We start from the raw sequence: 19,757 nt of genomic DNA on the forward strand, positions 1-19,757 counted from the left end.
AAACGCTTATTTAATCAATGTTAAATATAATCAGAAAATTATTATTGGAGTCATTACATCAGCCTGTTTTCTTGCTTAAGAAAATAGTTGGTAGTTTTCTCAATTTTTTAATAACACAAATTCGAAATATACATAATGCAATTTTCCATGGACCTAAGAATTTGGTAACGTTTTTAAAATTTTTTAAACGAAGTTGTCCTAAAGAATACCTAAAAGTATGCCGCAAAACGTGTTGAGGGCAGAGTTACACTTTTTTATAACTGTTAATTTCAATCATTAGAACTCTGCGTATTCATCAATTCCTTGACGACATCACTCGCAATTGCATCTCTTTTTTTGGGGCCGTTCTCTTCGTTCCCCCGCTCTCCGTTCGATTTCATTCATGGCGCATGTCGATGGGATCCATCTGTTTCTCTGGTTCTGTTTTCCTCAGTCTCTTTCTCGACGTGCGCGCAACAAGACCAACAATTAAGGCAGAGCAGAAAAGAGCCCGCTTCCCGCGCTTGCTGCTCATTTAGTTAATAAATATATTTTTTCCGATTTTGTAAAATGATTCACGGTCCATTATAATCATCATAATTTCAAAGCCTTTCCCAGGCGACACTGCTGCTCCAGTACGTTGATCTATAATAAGCTTTTGGATCACCAATTTTAGTGCTATTTTTTTCGTGTGTGCGTGGTGTCCGTTCGCGACAGAAAATGTGGAGGCGCTAAAATGTTCTATTTTTATTTTGCAGTAAAATCCACAAGGAGATGCAAATGTGTAGTATGTTTCTGCTTCAGTTGCGACGCCAAATTGCATTTGCGGCCAGCACGCCGCTCGATCCATAGATCGTTTTGCCCTCATCTCATCAGTTGACTCAGTTTTCCTAGTGGTGGACAATCGGTCCACCAAAAAGTCTTTCGGAACGCCATCGAGCGCTTTCCAATGATGCAATTCCCATTTACTCGGATTTTCAAAGTAATTTTCGTGCTCTCAACAATTGTCGCCGTTACAGGTAAGCCCTTCTAAAATACTCCTGAACAGAGATCTGTACTAAACATATGCAAAACAGGAGAGCAGTATTGCCAGGTTTTCAAATTAAAAACTATATTTTTAGCGAAAAAACAGCCAAAACATTAGGTACACATTTTCAAATCCAGATGTTTAAATATGTTCAGTTGAAACCTCAATTTTAAAAAACATTGAACATATTTTCCCAAGAAAACAAAGACACTGCACGGGGTTTTCATATCCTAACAATAACAGATTTTTAAAATGTAGATACAATGTACAGTAGAATCCTGTTATAACGACTCCGCTTATAGTGTCCGTCCGGGTTGTGCGTCGAAAACTCGATGGTTTGGTTGGTCCCCATACAAAGTTATATGAAAGAGCCTCCGCTTAGAGCGTTTCCGCTTTTAGCGACAAACCGCTTATAAGAATGAAATTTTTCAAGAAAATTGAAAAATTTAACCGGATATTGCGTCGTGCCGGAAAAAATACAGTGCCATAGTTCCAAATTTAAGCATCAAAACACGCTGTTAGAAATTTACATATGTATGTATTTGTCAGCGATCAGCATCCTTGCTTGTGTGCGTAGCAGCGACACGAAGGATCTTGCACTGGCACAACTCTCTGTTAGTTTTAGCTGTCGCCTTAACAACGCTGCTGCGAGAGAGAGAGCGTCGAAGTGCAATGCCGACGTCACACTGTGTGTGCAGACCTCATAGTCTATTCCATGAGATGTGCCGTTATATTTCTAATTTTTTCTGCTTTTTTCCGAGTAAAACTGAATGTTTTAATTTGCCAAATGCAATATGTGCAATAATAAGCTCATTTAGTTTTCAGTATTTAGAAAAACCTATGTTTTTGAATTTAATTTATTAAATTTTTCGTTTTAATGAAAAAATTAATTTGATTTAGTTTAAAAACCTATTACAAACACAGCAACCATAAAATAATCAAAAAAATTTTTTTTCCTCCTTTTGCTTAGTGCGTCTTCCGGTTATAACGACGAAAAATGGTCGGTCCCTTGAAAGTCGTTATAACCGGATTCTACTGTATAACTTTTATCCTTTATCCTTTTCATTCCATAGATTGTTGTTCGAGCCGGATCTTACTGCTCCGAGAGCATACGCTTAAGATTGTGCAGCATCAGCACAGCCACATGCACGAGCATGCTCACGAGCTGCAGCAGCAGATCCAGGAGACAGCGGTTGAGCTGCTCAATCGCCTGGAGCTGGAGCGCAAGCAGCTGGAGGCCTCGGCCCAGGAGGCGGCAGAGCAGCTGCATTCCGAGACGGATTCCGATCCGGACAGGGATCCACCGGACGCACAAACAATTGTGGAGAACCCTGTGGCCTTGGATCCTGATCCTCCAGAAAAATCGGAAAGTCTCGGATCGAGTACTGCCACCTGGTTGACCAGCACTCCAATCACCCCCTCCGAAACAGTAACTACATCCGCAACCGTTACGCACACCGGAGAACCGCCACCTGACCAGAGCTCAACCAGTCCGCCGGATTCCAGCACACCAACAGTAGCGGACAAGGAATCGAACCAAAGCAAGGAGCCCGAGATTCAGATGCTGCCCTGCAGCGAAGCCTACAACAATAGCTTCTGTCTGAACGGCGGCCACTGCTTTCAGCATCCGATGGTCAACAATACGGTCTTTCACTCCTGCCTCTGCGTCAACGACTACGATGGAGAAAGGTGCGCCTACAAGAGCTGGAATGGTGAGGGATCTTATTTTTCTACAACTATAATCGCTATTTTAAGTAATTGATAACCTAATAACAAAGAATCAGACTTAGAAGTTATAACCAAAAAAATTGTTTTAAACACGGACTAGTTTAAAAGAAGAACAAGAAATTAAATTTAAAAAAAAACGCAAAAAAATGTTTTCAGATAAAAAGGGCACCTACGTTTAAAATGGTTGATTGAATCCTTAGGCAATCTATTGTACAAAATATTTAAAAACCAATTTTATTTTAGAAAGCTCGACTTGATATTTTTAATAAATATAAGACAATAAGTTTTATATTTAAATCGAAAGTACGAACTTCGACATTTCGGCAGTTGCTTTTAAAATGCTTTTTAAATAATAAAACTAATTCAAGCATTATAAAAAGGTTTTGAGACCAATGCTAATGATGCTAAGGATACGTTTAAACTTTTATTAAAACCATTGCGGGGTTTCACATTTTTTTGCAAAACAATCATATCGTGCTCAGCAAGAAATTCCTTTTTCAAAATTCGATTTTTTTTCATGCCTAACAAGACACCCCAGAAAATAGTTAAAACTTCACACTCTCGTTGATCGTTACAGGTGACTACCTATACACGCCGACAGCGCAGCGAAAGGTCCGGATGGCGCACATCGTCTTCTCCTTCCCGGTTCTCATCATGCTGTCATCGCTCTACGTGCTCTTCGCAGCCGTCTTCATGCTCCGCAATGTGCCGGACTATCGCCGGAAACAGCAGCAACTACACCTGCACAAGCAGCGTTTTTTTGTCAGATGCTGAGGCACCTTCAGAACCAGAAAAGGTCCTCCTCTGAATTTCGATTTGATTTGGAAACAATTTTGGTTTCGCCTATATTCGCCTCATTGTTGGATGGCAAATTCTTTTTGACCATATTTTTTTTTCTTTACGTTGCGCAGCGCAAAGTAACGCTTTAATTTATTGAATACATTTAGTGTACTTAGTAGGATTTTCTATTTAGTTGCAAAAGACGCACAATTAGTATTTGCTTTTCTTTATCATTTCTTAGTTTCGTTTGTTTCGCTTTTGAAGCTTTCGTTGGAGCTTTTGTAGTTTGTTTGTAGTAACATTTTGTTACGTTAAATTAACCATTACGAAATATTAAGAATGTACTTAGAACATAATCTTAGCGCTTACTCCAGTTTACCAGGACAAGTGATTATTTTTTTTGTAACACTCAGTTACATCGTGTATATTGTAAAGAAAAACTTTTTTTGTAGTGTATTAAAGAAGAGGAATGGGACTCGACTCAAAACATAACTAAAACGTTCAAAACAGTGTTTCCTTTCTCTGCGGTTCTGTTCTTGGTATCGCTCTTTTTCTTTCAGCCGGTTGATATGAGTGAAGCACGCTTTTGGGTTTTATATTTTATAATATATATTTTATCCAATATTTCGTCCAAAAATTCTTTACAAATTTCTTCGAACTTACAGTTAAATGTATAGTAGAAATTATTCAAAAAATTCTCCTCACTTTCATCATTTCATCGTATATGATTTGTTGAATCTTTTTCTTCTATCAAGATCATCAATATGAGAATGGTATGTATGCGCTTGTGTGGTGGATGTGTGTGTGCTTAATGGGTGGTGGTGGTGATGGATGTGTTTTTGGGGACAGCCCCGATCTGGAATTCAGAGGCACCAATACAAAACTATCGATGCCTGCGCGTGGGTGGAGAGGTGGAGTTTGAGTGGTGTGTGGTTGCATTGGTGGCGTGGATGGTGGTGGTGTCACGTGTAACTCTGACTTTTGCTTGCGTATATCTTGGATTAGGGATATGAAGTTCGTACAAAAATTATTTAAAATATGTAAATGTTAAAAAATGTATTTTTACTTGGTTTTTTTGTTTTTTGTTTTGTTTTTATCTCGTTTATCTTGTAATTGTTGGTTGTTTTACGTTGCGTTCTTTTGTTGTTGCTTGTATCGTTTGTTGTTGTTTTGTTTTTAATAATATGTAATATTATATATAATAATTATGAGTAGGATTATTCGCATGTAACAGGCAGTTGTTCCTGTGTTGTAACGTCTGCCGCGGCGTTCTTCTCCTTCAGATCCTTGGCGAGATCCACCTGCGAAAAACAAGGTAAAATTATAAATTATTTATCTCGTATTAACTGGTACTTTTTGTGTGGTATGCAAAAAAAAAAAAAGATTAAAAACTGAAAGCACAACAACAACAATTACGGAGAAAGAAAAGACGCGACAATCACAAAGGCAATTGCCGGCGCAAAAACAAAACAAAATGGTATACAAAATAATGTATTTAATAATAAGCGATTTGTGTGTGTGTTTTCAACATTTAGGTACAGTTGTGTGTGTATATATATGGTCTTTGGTTTTAGTGAGAGCGCAAGAGTTACGACAGCCAAACAGATTTTTGGGTTATTAAGACAGAGCGGTAGGTGGGATTGGGAGAGTATTTTTCGGTATGTTTTTTTTTTGTGTGCATGTGTGGATTAGGATGAATGCGGTTTAAGTTGTGTTTATGGGCTTGGTTTGTTGCGGTTAATACACCAAAATGCAGTCGCTTATCCTCAGTTTAGTAGTACGTACTTCATTCGCTTTACATCACCCAAAAAATCATGCAATCCCCGAGCAGTTCAATATTCAATCAAGATCAATCAATTAATGTACCAAACACTAACGAACTACGTATTAACTACGGCAACAAGCGCGCTACCAGCAGCAGACTAACTGATGCCAATCGAGTGAGACACACACACACACACACACACAGAGTGGAGAAAGCAGGAGAAGCACGCCCAGGACAAAACTCCATGCCCACCAAATGGAGCGTCAGATGCAAGAATGGTAAAATGGTGTGTTGTAGTCGAGGTGTTTTTGAAGAATGGAGATTGCAGTTCTTTGACTCACTGCCAGTTGCTATTCACCTTGTTGTTGCTCTCGCCCTCCTGTTCCGCAGGTCTCACATCCAATTCAGCCAGGAGATCGCCACCCGCTTTGACGATCGGCTCATCCAGATCGCTAATGATGTTTCGGACCAGGTCGGTTTCGTTTTCCTTATCGTTATCGCTATGCGCATCCTCGGATGTGACTTCACATGTATCTTGTTGGGAGGATTCCTCAACAGGTTCTGGCAAAGTCTCTTCGACACTTTCCTTTTGCGTATTCTCAACAGGGATTTCTTCCTCATCGGAGCTGATGCTATTGGTTTCCTGTGCGACAATTTCCTGCTTTTCGGTGTGTTCTACAGTGGGAGAAAGTGCCACAACTTCTTGTTCTACAACAGCCGAAACGACAATTTCCTCGGTCTCCGCTGGCTCAATAGGAGCTGGAACGGGCAAAGATTCCTCTTGATCTTCAACAAATTCCTCGTCAACTTCAGTTCTTGTAAAGGTTAAATCCGCTACTGGAGAGGGAGCTTTTACTTCCTCCTTTTGAACTGAAGAGTCCTCCTCAACTTCAACGGTGGAAATAGTCTTCTCAACTTCAACGGCGGAATGAGTCTCCTCAGCTTCTGCTGGAACTGGAGCTGGATCTTCCTTCTTGGCAACCTCCTCTTGCTTCTCTTTTTCGGTAACAATTTCCACTGCCTGTTCGGTGATCTCAGCCACAATGCTGATGGCCTGCTGCTCGATTTCATCGCGCTTTACTTCGGGAACGCTAGGAGTGACCTGCTCCTCGATAACTTCGTCAGACAGAACAAAGGCGGAGACTCGGGATGGAGGAGGGGACTTGGGCAATGGGGGTGGCGGACTGCTGCTCCTTGTTTCCACAACGGATTCCGATTCAACTTCGGGAACTTCAACAACAGGTTCGCTTTCAACTTGAGGAACTTTAGCCACAGATTCAGTTTGAACTTCGGGAACTACGGCAACAGATTCAGTTTCTACTTCCGGGACTTCGATTACTTTTTCGATTTCGGCGGCTGCAACAGGAGAAGGCAAAACGGGAACTTCGACTTCGGCGGACACGGCAGTCACAACCACGAATCCCTCGGCCTCCGTCTCAGTCTCCGTTTCGGCTTCCAGTTCACTGCTAACCGCCTTGATGATCGCCGCCACAACTTCCTCCTCGGCTTGGCTGCTGCTGCTGGTGGTGATGCTGGTCACTGCTTCAATCACTTCGCTGCTGGCCTGCGTGTGGGAGGTGGAAGGGATCGTGTTGGTTGTTTTGGTTAGGATTGTTTGGGTCTGAACTAACTCTGCGGCTTCTACAACGGTCTCGGTCACAGTGCTAGTGCAAGTTCTTTCGGTTTCTGTACTTATTGTTTTTAGTGCTGTGTTCTCTGTGAATTCGGTTGTTGCTTTAGTTTTTGTTGTTGTTGTACTTGTATTTACAGTGAAGTTTTTGCTGTTATTGTGTGTGTTGGTGCTGTCTGTTCTTGTGTGGTTGTTTACCTCAATTTGCTGTCCCTTCTCGGTCTCAACGGCCACGGGTGTGGGCGGGGGCGTGGTGGTGCCATTGGTGCCATTCTGATGCGGCTGTTCGTCATCAACGTTGCTTGGAATGTTGTCAGCTGCCGGTGCTGTCTCGGCCACTGGGGACTCGGCCAGTCCGTTGCTGGATCCGTTGGTCAACGCCTCTCCGGCTCCGTGTCCATTGGTGACCACTTCTGGCTCTGGCTGGCTCTCTTTCACGGTAACTTCTTCGGTGGCAGTGACGGTGGTGCTCGATTCGGTGGCAGTTGCAGTGGCAGTGGCAGTGACAGTGGCTGGTTCCTCGGCGGGCTTGGGCTGTGCCGCTTCCTCAACTGTGGCTGGTGCTGGCGCCGCTTTCTCTGCTTCTCCGTTGGACTTTTTCTCTTGTTCGCTCGCTGATCCGTTTTCGGCGGGCTTCACCTCATCCTTGGACGCCGGCTCGCTCGTGGCCTCTGCGTTCTGTAATAAATAAAACCAATTATTTTGTACATCTCATTGGATTGACAGTCAACTTACCTCGGCTGGCTTTTCAGCTTCACCGTTTGTGGCCGCCGCTGGCTCAGCTGGGGCTGCATCAGCAGCTGGTGCTGCTTCAGCCTCAGCCGTCGTGGGCGACGTTGTCCCCGAGGTGGGGGAGGTGGCCTCCTCCGACTTGGCCGGCTTCTGTTTGTCCTTCTTGCCAAAGGAGATGCTGCGGAAGGACCACTTCTTTTTGACCTTGTCCTTCTTCGACTTGGACTTGATACTTTCGTCGGCCAGCGGGGTGATGTCCTCGCCAGCGGCAGCTGCTCCCTCCTTGGGCGAACCCTCCTCGCTCTTCGGCGTTTCAGCGGCCGCATCGCCACCTTCAGCGGCAGCGGCATTCTTTTCGGTGGTCAAATCTTTGTCGTTCTCAGAGTGCTCCTCCGATTCCTTTTTCTGTGGGGGAAAACAAAAGGTTATTTTCAAATCTTAACAATTCCTAAATTTCTTTTTCTTACGTCTCCTGACGCCGCTTCATCGCCACCTTCTTTGGGCGTGGCAGCGTCTCCGTTCACCGCTGGAGCGTCCGTCTTCTGGTCCACATCAATCTTCTCCACCTTGCCGGCCACCTCATCGCCTTCGCCGACCTTCTTGGGATCGGTGGTGATGTCGATTGAACGCTTGCTCTGAGCTTTACCCATTTTTTGCTGTTGATCCTCCTTTAGTCGCTAGTGTAAACTGAAAGTAAATGAAGCGAGTAATTAGTTTAAATGTGAAGCAGCATTGTTGAGTAGAAAATGGCACAAGTACGGCGGCACTCTTTATTTTTAGATTGTATTTTCCCTATTTTTGCGATTGACATTTTCACTGAGACGTACTCGAGATCTTTCAATGCAATGCGATGACCTCATTAAGGATTTCCGATTGCATCAACCATAGAGAGCTTATCAAATTGGCAAGACCATGAAGAAGCGAGGAACGATAAAGTGAAACGCCTTCAGTAGTCATTTGTAAACAGTTTGCTCTAAGTTATCGGCTCATAAAAACCATTAGGAAATGTGTATAAATAGGAACTGCAGTTTTTAAAAAATACTAACTGGCGTCTTCTATTACCGAGGTGGTACTGTTACGGCCAAACCAGACGGCAGTAATCGTAAACAGTTCGAGCGCCTCCCATGATTCATCGACACTTGAATGTTTCTTTTTTTTTCGTTTTACCGAGAAGTTTATATGAAACAACGAAACAGACACCACAGAAAAGAAAAGAGAAATGGGGGAGGAGAGTAGGGGCTGTTTTAGGCATGCAATGCGTCATTCTCAACCTAAAATCGAATTACACACAAATTTTTGCCAGAGTGAATGAAACAGAAACCGTAGCAAAGAACGAAATTTTTGGGCGGTGAGGTGGGACAACAAGAAGTTTGCATTTTTTAGGGGTTGTAAGTGGGAATGAAACACAGGGAAGGTGTGGAGTACCGTACGTGCAGCTAAAAAATAGCGGCAACGCACACTGGCATACAGACAACAAAGGCTAAAAGAGCAGCTGTTTCGACTGCTTTTTCTAGACCCAGTGAATCAACAGCCTCCCACATCCGACCCATCTGCACACCCCACACTCCAACATATACATATCAACCTTAAACACAAGCACACACGCACCACCGGCACGTGGTGGGCCTTATGCAAATTAAGAATTCTCCGGGAATCCATCAGTGACTCATTAGCGTCAATTTATTATTGCCTAGTTAGTGTGAATGAGTCAAAGTCTCAACAGGAAGCGAAACATTGAAGCAATGAAATCTTAACTGATATGACGGATATTGAAACGTTTTGATATTGGTGTTTCTCAGAACAACATTAAATCACCGTGTTTGTCTTAGTTGTGAAATACTCCAGGGCGTGACCAATTTATTGTTTATACGAAAGTCTTATCTCCGAAACTTTAAAAAATTGAATTATATTGATTCATTTGCTACTAAACTTTATTGGGTTGCCCCAAAAAGATACGATTTCCAAATAGAAATAAAATCAAAATCATTAAATTTGCACTGAAATCGTACGTATTTGTGCACTCGGCACAAATACATCATATCAATTTAAATACGTAACAAGACAAGAACTCGAGTTTCAAGACTCTGGGGGTTCAACGAACCCGACAGCAATTAATACGAGACAACACAATACCGTACCATACATATACCACACAATACCGGGCCAACTGAAGCTCCTCGGTTATGTATTTCGATCGGAGTGATAACACGGAGCAAGAAACACAGAGACACATTCGATGGCGATGCCTGGCCGTTGGGGATAGAAAGAGGCTATTAATTTCGGCCTATGTCTATCTAAACTGGATGAGTAATGGCCGAAATGTGCCGCCACTACACCATTTATCCCCTTTAAAGGTAATAACATAAAAGCGCAAGTAAACTGGCGCGCATGACGCATCAAGGGAAAAGGACATTCAGAGAGAGTGAGAGAGCGGAAGGATTTAAGAGAGAGCGAGGGTTGCCGGCATTCGGCAGGGAACTACTACAACAATAATAACATTAAAGGGTCTGGTCACTGCACGTTGCCATGCCGACCTAGCAACAACTGTTGTTCCTCCCCCTTTCACTTCCTCATCCTTAATACCCAACCCCAACGTGTGAAAATAATTGAGTGCGGTCCAAACGGTATTAAGGTTGCCGGATCAATCTGTCGTATAAAGCCTTTACAAATTACTCAAACATGTAAACTGTTTTTGTTACAAAGCACATTTATTTGAAAATCATTTCCAAAAAACAAAATAAAAAAGAACCCTTGCAGTTTTCTAAATGGAAACAAGAGGCGGGGAGATCAAAAATTGAGAGGCGCTGCCACTCAAGGGTGAATAGGCCGCTAAATTTGTAATCTATGAAAATTACTTAATGGGGGACAAGCAGCGACAGTTTTCGGGGCCTTTGTGTCTTCGTTTTTTATTAGTTTAATTCAATTAAGACAAGACTTTTGACATGTGCGCCCGCTTTCACACGACCTCCCCGCTTCGACTTTCGAGCCGATGGACGACAAAGGAAAACGCAGCGCAGAGCTCGCAGCCCACAAAACAGCAGCTCCAGTCTATAAATAAAAGCGCATTTATCAACAATGGAGTGTGTTCGGAAAAAAGAAGCAACAGCACAAAGAGGCGCTGCCTGCATGGGCGTGAGTGTGAGCTTCAATTCATTCCCTCCCCTTTTCGTCCGCAGCCGCCTATCAATTTTGACACTTCAAGCTGTTGTGTATCACTTTGCAGCTCCTGCATGCTTCAGCGACCAGTGCTGGCTGTAAAAATAACAGCTATACGAAACGTTAATTCAGTGGGCCAGATGTCACACTGTTATTCCAAGAGCTCGTTATTTCAGTTTGACTGTTTATTTTCCTTAACAAATTGATCTGTATCGTGTTACTTGTGTACAAAATCAAAGAATTTTAAGTTAAGTCTTACGAAACTTAACTTGATATAACTCCAAAATAATACCCAGGTTAAAATTATTACCCGTTTTATTAAAAACTTTTCTTTGACCGTTAGAAGCAGCTAAAAATAGCCAAGTTAACAGCTCTGGCACCTCCTTCCAACTCTATTTCTCTATCTATCCATCTCGCTGTCTCATTCTCGCCACCCGGCGATGGAGATGAGACGTTTTGATACGTAAATTAAATTGATTGTGCTGGAATGTGCCGGCTGAATGACCGTCTGAATGTCTAGCCAGCCGGCCGGTCAAACATTAATTTGTGTGTGCGAGATGGATATGCTGTGCCAGCCGTTGTTGTTTTGCTTGTTAAAGCGCAGGCGCAGAGCCACCACATTCCCATTCCAATGAGCCCAATTCCCATTTGCACTCCCTCCAAGATCAGTGGCAGTGTGGCATCATGAAATGTACATTGTTGTGCAATTAAAATTGAAAAGTTTCACCATTTGTGGTAGGGGCTGGTGAAGAGAGTGCGAGTGCATGCGCACCAGCGCAATTGAACTTTTATAAACTAATCAAGAGAGATCGTTAATGGGCATCGCTCACACACATCACATCAAACATCCATCCGTCCGTCCGTCCGTCCATCCATCCGTCCATCCATCCGTCCATCCATCAGTGCATCCAGCCATCCTCCTCTCAATTGAGTGGAAAGTTTCCCTCAATCAGGCTCAAGTAGTCCCAAGTTTTGAGTGGGAGAAGAACACAATAAGACGACGAAGGAGGAGTAGCAGAAGAAAGCAGAGTGCACTTTCATTGCATTGTTGCCGTTGCTGCCGCTGATAAGCCACGCCTAAGCCGCAATCAGACTTTATTGAGCGTATATTCTGTGCCGTCGCAGTCCACTTTAATTGTCATCAAGAAACATTCTTCTTGTGGGCCCCCCACGCAAAAAAAAATGCACACTCCCATACAAAACCACACAATGCGGATGCAATCTTATTGGCAGGCTAAAAAAAAGATAAAGATGATTCCCAAAAAGCGTGCGAAAAAGAACCCAGGAAATTGAAGATAATATAGCTTCAGAAAGCTGAACACTAAATACTCTGAATTTTAAAAAAGAGTTTTTGTATATATGTCAAAGCTTTTTGTCTAGACAGAACTTAGTCACTTAAGGTTTGTTTACTTCCATTATCAAACTAATCAGTTTTATAGAACGTATTTTAACATTATAAAGCTATTTTTGCTTATCAAATATTTTATTAATAGGCGTAGTATTGAAATCTAAAATCTATTGAATTCAAAACTTTCATAACTGCATGCTAATCAATTTCAACAATCTGAAAGGCCATAAAATGCAAAAAATAGCTGTCTGGGATACTATTTTTGCATGTAGAGCCCTCATGTTAGGCTGCTCGCAGTGCTTTAGTGCTTTGGAAACCTAAATCGGACTTGCAAAGTTTTAAGCCAAAGTTGCCAAAACCGCTAAGGCAGAATATGCAAGAAAAGGGAGAAAAGACAAGAACCGAGAAGAGCAAAAAGGCCACTATATCAAAAACATTGACAAGTCGAGTGTCTCAAGTAACCACCGGATATAATTGTTGTTGCTGTGTGATGGCTGTACTGGAGTTGTGGCAAAATGAAAATGATACGATACGTAAAATGAATGCATTCCATAATTAGTAGCAAGTACACACACACGCTCGCTTACACACATATTACACGCACAAGTTGACAAGACCCAAAGAAAAGAGAAAATATTTTTTTCAATTATCATTTCCGGTCAATTCGGAATGTTCTGACTGGACTACAGACAACCTCCCTCCTCTTTTGATTTCGTGTGCCTTTACAATCACATTTGATATGGATACATTCACATGGCCAAAAATAAAAAAGAGATTCATTGTTAACGGTACCAAGAACCCTATTCTTCTACACAGTGTTAATCATGACGATAATATTAGAGGAAGTTGTGTTTCTGTAAGGGAAAGAGGAATTTTGGTGTACAGGAACCCGTCTGTTCAATTGTTACGAATGCATTATACGAGTACATATGCACGGGAAAACAAAGAAAAATCCATATCAGCAAGTGATTCAGAGTTGGAGGTAATTTTTCACACACAGTCGCAGAGTGTGGGTGATCGTATTACGTGATTAATGTGGTTCCACCCATGTTTTAGCGAAATATTTTAACCGAAATTAAGCATGTTTGGTGAAATCTCGGTGATCTTGGCAAACATTACCTGCCCCACAAAATAAGCACTCGCAGCAAGTACACATTGTAGAGACGTGCTCCAGTCAAGTTTTCCACTACTTGACAGCAGATACAGATATGACCGGCTTATCTAGCCGGTTTTATCATATCTTCAAGATATTCCCGTACACCGCCACACACAAGCAAACACCAAAAGGAAAGAAAAAGAATTGTGGTATGGGGCATCGATCGTAAAATTAGACGCACTTGAAAATATCTTTTCCTTTTGGCCTGCCATTCAAAAACTATCAAATCCGCCACACACTCGTAGGAATCACACACATGTACGAAATATAATGAGGCCCAAAACGCATAAAATCATCAGCAAGAACCGTAAAATTTTATGAGCTCGTTGAGAACGTCCGATATGTCTTTGTACGTACGCTTCTCTATTTACATATGAGATAGCTACGGCTACGTATGCCAACTTCTTTTTGCAAGGCGCAAAACCCGAAATGGCAGACGAAATAAGTTGCCGTGGGGCTGGCTGAGTGTGTATGATACTTGAAAATATTTCAACCATGTGTAATCTGAAAGACAAGTAGCAATGATGGAACCCCAGATTTCATAGTGAAGAACATTTTTTGGTAGCTTTTTAGAAAAAGATAAGACTTTTGTTCTTATTTCGACTTTCTAATTCTGTCTGCAAGAGTTATCTATTTGTGATAACTTTTGAGGAACAAATAAGCATACAAAAAGTGAATGTCGCAACAAAAAATTATTGTTGCTGTCTGTGATTTAAAATCAAATTATTTGGGTTCGAATAAAACTAAGTGTTTTTAAGGTGTCACATTGAAAATTATTCCTAATAGTCCTTGCAGCTCTTATATTTTCTCTGCACGATACGTCTATCATCCAAACAATATAACTTACACGAAATTTTAGTTTTGGTATTTAGAGAATTTTTTAACTGATATTGATTTTTCAGCTGACATTTCAGTCTTTAATGATACAGAAAGTAAACATACTCTTTACCCTTAGAAACTACAGGGTATCAAATGAGCGCGCACTTAAATCAACTACGCTGTGGGCCGGTGTTGAAAATAATTACAATAAATATTTGAATATTCAATGCTTGGGGGGCTTCCTTTTTTTATAGACAAGAAAGGGTAGAGCGGGAATAAGCGAATAAGTGCCAATAAATTTGTCGTCTGCCCACGCACAATCCCATCTTTGCCTTCTTTTCTGCTTTTTGGCTCAGTGGAAAAAGGATAAGACGAACACAAAGTAAATCGGAGGAAAGCAGCAACAAAAAGAACCAGAGCGCCCACTAAACCGGTTCGCTTTCCTTCTCTTCTCCTGCAGCTCCAACTCTCTTTGCTGATTCCCTCGCTCCCCTTTTTTCTCTCCCTCTCTATCGTTGCGGTTAATTAAAACTCCGAGAGGCGTGCGACAGTTGTAAGTTGTGTATTAAAAAGTGGTAACAACAAAAACAAGTTAGGTAGCGTGGCCAATTAGCATTCATTTTCCGCAAAGAGCGGCACAGCTTTTCTGATTTGAAATTCACAGTGGGCACTCAAAGTGTGTCTGTTTGTAAACGGATCTTTTTTTTTTATACATAATTCATTAGACCCCTTGCTGCCTCTTTCTTCGATTTCCGGTACTTACTATTTCTGCCAAACGCGCGGGTGGTCTCTTTCTATCACTTTATTCTCTTTTAACTGGGTGAAAATTAACTGTGTTAACTGTGCAATCAACTAGTGAGAGTAATAGTTTAACCGTTTAGCACTCCGCTTCTTTTACTTTTAACTTGTTTAGTTATATGCTGGAATTGAAATCCCCACGAGAACCGTTAAAGTCGAGCGAAAAACGTTGACTGAGAGAGCGAGTCGCGATCAATGGCAGCAGAAACTTCTCTTGTAGCTGGCAGAGGCAGTGACGCCGGCAGAGGCTAAGGCAGCGACGCCAGCCGGAAGCAGAGGAGTCAGTAAGAAATAGCAGAGAAATGCGGGCGCACTCACTCACACACACAGAGATGTATTTACTGACCGTCAGCTGCCGATAAAGATAAAGGCGTGCTCCTGTTCGCCCCTCCACCATCTCCCCATCATTTCTTCCTCTTCTCATTCCTTGGTCAATAACAAACTAATGAGCCTTGGCGGCGTCGACGCGTATGCTTTATTGCTTTATTTTGCTGCCATTCACACAATGACCCCACATGCAACACAAGCAACGGCAACAAAAACTACAGAAGCGAAAAGCAAAAGCAGCGGGAATAAACAATACACACATGTGTAAAGAGAATGGGGATCAACACACACCCAGAAAGAAAGAAAGAGAAGGCGTGAAGAATCACCGAAAAATATGTGGTGTAACATTCAACGGGACTCTTGTATTGTTATTTAATTATCGCACTCGGATGGGAAAGTAATTGTGTATCGGGGAAATTCATTTTGTGGGGGTACTCCACACTCCACTTCAATTTAAGATAAATCGCTGCTGTGGTCGCGGGGGTTAATGGAAAAAGGCTCCTGTTAATGTAGTTCTCATAAACTAGTGATAAAATCCAATAAATGTAAATCTAATGGGTTTCCTTTTTGAATAAAAGGAAAGTAACTATAGGGAAAACAATTTTTATTTAGTTTTCTATTTTGAGTTTATGTTTTAAACAGTCTTTTAAAGATAATTCAGATAAAGACGCCCCAAAATAAGTACAATCGCAGTAACTAAAACCAATCATCACTCAAAAATAGCTGCTCTTGGCCTTAGATCCAATGAGAACGCTCAGCTTATGAAAAAAGTCACAAAATATATATCTTAAAATTCACCAAAAACTAGTTATTTTCTAAAGCTGTTGCATGTAAAGTAGTTTTATTTAAAGTGATCACTGTACCTTTAGATGACTGAGAACAAACAGCGGCTTTGATAAGCAACGCAACAAAAGCAAATCAGAAAACCGCAACAACGAAATCAAACGCCAAGAGCTAGAATTTAAATAAAGTTCCTCGATCCGGAGAGGTGGGGATCGTATGGTAGAGATCGGATCGTATTGGATCGACCAGGGCCGCTTATCTTTGCCTTCGTCGATTTGTTTATTTTTTCTTTCTGGGGCTACTGCGATTGATTTTTAGTGCGGACTACAAATATTTTCATATTTTCCACATTTCTGTTGATTTGGCATTAACACAATGCCCATTCGGCACGCCAAATGCCTGCTAAAACAACAACACAAATAATAATGTGCACCCCAGCAATTATGTTTGTGTGCCTGAACCGAATTCCTGGGGAATTAGTGGCTTCAAGTGGTCGAATGGAGGGGGATATCTCCGAAAGAAAACGTAAAATGAAAATCTGCTCAATTTGCGTACATTTTCCACTCACAGCAGAGCGCAGCCCTTGGAACATCTTTCACACAGATGTTTGCATATTAAATGAGAAATTCGCTCGTTCTCTGTGTACATATATGTACATTCGCATATCGGTGACAAGGGACCTCTCAACACTTTGGCTTACTTACACCCATGCTCCCCAATTGAGCTTCGGACTTTGAGCGGCATATGTTTCGCGAAAATGGGCTGGCAAACCTTCATTCTTCGACTGAAACTCGCGATTCTGTTTTGATCGTACAAGTTCCATTATAGATTTGACTTTCATTCCGGGAGAATTCCGTATTTTATAATATTATTATTGATCTAATATCCTTAAATGCTAAACATATAAAAAAGCTGTTGACTAAAATTTAAAAATAAAATTATATTTTTTCTAAAATTCCGGATGCTAGATGGTAGAACATTACGACAAATTAAAGGCCAATTGTGGGATCGAGCTTTGCCAGGTTAACCGCGACTCGCACTTGACGAAACGGTATGTTTGCCGTCAGCCCGTCCCCATCACAATAATGCAATGTTTACTTGCGTTTAAGCAAACGTTGACAAATTCACCAATAAAGGCATGAGCAGAAGCAACAACAAGTAAAGCATTATATTCGTCCTCACTGAATGAGTGGCAAATATGTACACGTAATACGATCCGACTTCAAGGGAAACCCGCCACAAATTCTGTGGGTGCCCCTCTCGGCATTAAAAAATTTCACAGATACGAAGATACCACAACCTGAAATCGAAGTCAAGTCCCTTAAAATAAATTAATTCTAAGCGCTTCAATTCAAATTAGAAAACCGATCGAAATTTATATTGTTTTTATGAATTCCCCCAAATGGATATTTTTAATTTATGTAAAAAGGGATTGGTTTACCCTCTTTTGAAAACACTTCAGGATTTTTAGCACATTTTAGTTACAAAATACAATGACAAACCAAACGAATTGTATATTTACAAACCCCCACCATGAAAACGTCAGATTTGTTCTTCTTTAAAACATTTAGTCAGTTCCAAAATTTTACTACATCCTTATACTAAAAGCATTGTTTTGATGTTTTACTGCTTTAAAATCGGTTTGCTGATGTTTTTTAAGAACCGCTTGAGGTCGTATAACCCTGAGTACTTCCCTAACATAAATTTTGTTACTACTTTTCAAAAGACTCCCTAAAGTACAACTTATCTAAAGGTTAATATTAATTGCCTTAATCGCATTAACAATCCGCATTGCAAATCGCATCCAACTACATACATATTTAAATTTTAGTTGACAATCGAAAATCTAGTGATTGAGCTTCTTCTTTTTATTTCTGGCCTCCACCCACCCACTCCATTCGTGAAGGACTCATACACGTAGCACGGCACGCACACAACCACAATTTGCCAGGCACGCAAGTACATACAAACACATATACCCATACAAAGGCATGTAGGCGACGCCAGTTAGGGCGGTGGCTGTCTGCCCGTCTGCGATTGAACGACTGAGGTACTGATTGACTGACGGTCGGACCAACTGACGCTGCAAAAAGTGCGACGCAATTTTTCGTAACAAAAGTGTAGGAAAAACAAAAAGACGATCCTCGGGTATTGATAATCTGTGTAAACTGAGACGCAAAAGGGAATACAAAGATCAAATGGCTACAGTAAGCCTTGGCTGCAGATGCACCTTGCACAAGGATGTTTGGCGGAGAAACATGTTGGCAAGTGTAATCAAGCGTACAAAGCAAACAAAGAGGAGACAACGACAATGAACCAGAAGTCAAGGCGAAGTGATGGCACAAAGGACAAGCGAAGAGCGCGAGGAAGGAGGTAGGCAAAAAGGAGAGAGCGCGAGCCTGAGCCGGAGAGAGAGCGAAACAAAGCCAGCCACACCGGCATGGTGTTTTAGCTTCTCTGCCAGCGTCGATGCCAGCGCCGCTGCTGCGGACGCCGACGTGGTGGCAACGCCGACGCATTGAAGGCGGCACACCCAAAAATTGTAAAAAGGCAACTCCAAAGTGGCGAAATTCAAAATTAAGGATTTTGCGGGGGTGGAAGTATACTACAAAGAAAAGTATTTTTAAATTAACAAAACTCAATTGGAGATCATTCCGCACTCTTTCTTTCTGCCACCGCTCACGCACACTAAGCCGCCTTCCATGGCGTCCTTTTTCCTGCCTGTGTATGCGTGTGCGTCGGCGGGCGTCTGTTTTACGAACACTTGTGCCTCAAATACAGTTAACGTTTTCTTAAACCAGTTATTAACTTTTAATTTAAACGCTTTTTTCTCCTTTTGAGTCACAACTTCTTCCTTCGAGTTAGACGCGAAGTACAGAGCGGGTATAGAGAATTTCAAAAGTAGCACCACTCACGCACACACACACAAAAGCCGTCTGCCTGCTTGGCTTTAGGTTTTCCTTTTTGTTTAAATTTTCGACTGCATTGTTTAATGACTTCTTATGACTTAAAGTGGAATTTACCTGGCTCGATTTTCGGTTTCGGCTTAAAAACACACGCACTTGCTTCTTTCTTTGCTTTGCGATTCTACTCTGGCAGCAGCTCTTTTTGCCTGCTTTCCGTTTCGGTTTCTTTACTCGTTCTCTCTCCACAAATAAAAAATGGTCCCACAAACGGCAGTATCGATGTTTTGAAATTCGATTTTTTTTAGCATCGAAATCATGTCTGTACGTCGATGTTTTTCCACCGACCCGGGTGGGTGTCCCCGCTCGCCGTGTTTTTCCACCAAGGGTTTGTGCATCGTTTTTCTAAGAGAAAATGTTCAAGCCAAAATTTTCTAACAGAAATTCAAGTATCTAGATCCTTTTTCTTTTTGTGGTTTTTAAGCGCTCTCAAATTTAAAATGTTCGCATAGGACTTTTGGAATTGGGATTTTTAACGGGTTATTGTGTTTCGGCGGTCCTTAGGCGTTAGGACGTCGACCAAATGCGGCTGTGATGAGCGGTTTAGCGATTTCCAGGAAATTCGTTATTTAACAGTATTACAATGTTTGTGAAGTAAAAAAAATGTTGAAATAAAAAATGTTATTGAATTAAATAAAATCAGGATTTCTTGATATTTAAACATGTAATTTAAGAAAATTCCGGTACATAATTTATTTAATTTATGGTTATTGACGGTGTAAAACCGTTATTTTGCCCACTGAACAAACCATATTTTGCCCACTAA

At 41.5% G+C, this 19,757-nt stretch overlaps 2 protein-coding genes across 6 annotated transcripts; one reads left to right on the top strand and one right to left on the bottom strand.

The window, feature by feature from the left end:
* The first annotated feature begins 270 nt into the window (after nt 1–270).
* Nucleotides 271–4,541, top strand: LOC108100954 (protein gurken). Of its 2 annotated transcripts, none has more exons than XM_043209311.1 (4): nt 271–672; nt 738–998; nt 2,080–2,718; nt 3,312–4,541. In XM_043209311.1, exons 2-4 carry the CDS (start codon nt 929–931, stop codon nt 3,506–3,508), a joined length of 906 nt encoding a protein of 301 aa, XP_043065246.1. In that variant the 5' UTR covers nt 271–672; nt 738–928; the 3' UTR covers nt 3,509–4,541. The 2 variants fall into 2 exon arrangements, with proteins under 2 accessions (XP_043065246.1, XP_017060592.1); XM_017205103.2 differs by having other exon boundaries at nt 271–614.
* On the bottom strand, nt 4,106–19,192 carry LOC108100951 (A-kinase anchor protein 200). 4 transcript variants are annotated; one of them, XM_017205098.2, is made up of 6 exons: nt 19,052–19,191; nt 8,109–8,328; nt 7,645–8,046; nt 7,108–7,587; nt 5,638–6,843; nt 4,106–4,815 (listed from the first exon to the last, which is right to left on the bottom strand). In XM_017205098.2, the coding sequence occupies exons 2-6, from the start codon at nt 8,289–8,291 to the stop codon at nt 4,732–4,734; spliced, it is 2,355 nt and encodes a 784-aa protein (XP_017060587.1). In that variant the 5' UTR covers nt 8,292–8,328; nt 19,052–19,191; the 3' UTR covers nt 4,106–4,731. The 4 variants fall into 4 exon arrangements, with proteins under 4 accessions (XP_017060587.1, XP_017060584.1, XP_017060588.1 ...); XM_017205095.2 differs by having other exon boundaries at nt 5,638–7,587; nt 19,052–19,192; XM_017205099.2 differs by lacking the exon at nt 5,638–6,843 and having other exon boundaries at nt 19,052–19,189.
* Between the last annotated feature and the right edge of the window lie 565 nt (nt 19,193–19,757).

This window comes from Drosophila ficusphila, unplaced genomic scaffold, assembly GCF_018152265.1.
Source record: "Drosophila ficusphila isolate 14025-0441.05 unplaced genomic scaffold, ASM1815226v1 contig_795, whole genome shotgun sequence".
NCBI classification, from domain to species: domain Eukaryota; kingdom Metazoa; phylum Arthropoda; class Insecta; order Diptera; family Drosophilidae; genus Drosophila; species Drosophila ficusphila.

Excerpts from the sequence above, each read along its gene's own strand:
- LOC108100951 (XM_017205095.2), bottom strand. The coding sequence starts at position 8,291 with ATGGGTAAAGCTCAGAGCAAGCGTTCAATCGACATCACCACCGATCCC. Across the intron at positions 8,047-8,108 it reads ATGAAGCGGCGTCAGGAGAC|AAAAAGGAATCGGAGGAGCA; the intron begins GTAAGAAAAAGA and ends TTTCCCCCACAG. Across the intron at positions 7,588-7,644 it reads AAGCTGAAAAGCCAGCCGAG|AACGCAGAGGCCACGAGCGA; the intron begins GTAAGTTGACTG and ends TATTTATTACAG.
- LOC108100954 (XM_043209311.1), top strand. The coding sequence starts at position 929 with ATGATGCAATTCCCATTTACTCGGATTTTCAAAGTAATTTTCGTGCTC. Across the intron at positions 999-2,079 it reads AACAATTGTCGCCGTTACAG|ATTGTTGTTCGAGCCGGATC; the intron begins GTAAGCCCTTCT and ends TTCATTCCATAG. Across the intron at positions 2,719-3,311 it reads CGCCTACAAGAGCTGGAATG|GTGACTACCTATACACGCCG; the intron begins GTGAGGGATCTT and ends TGATCGTTACAG.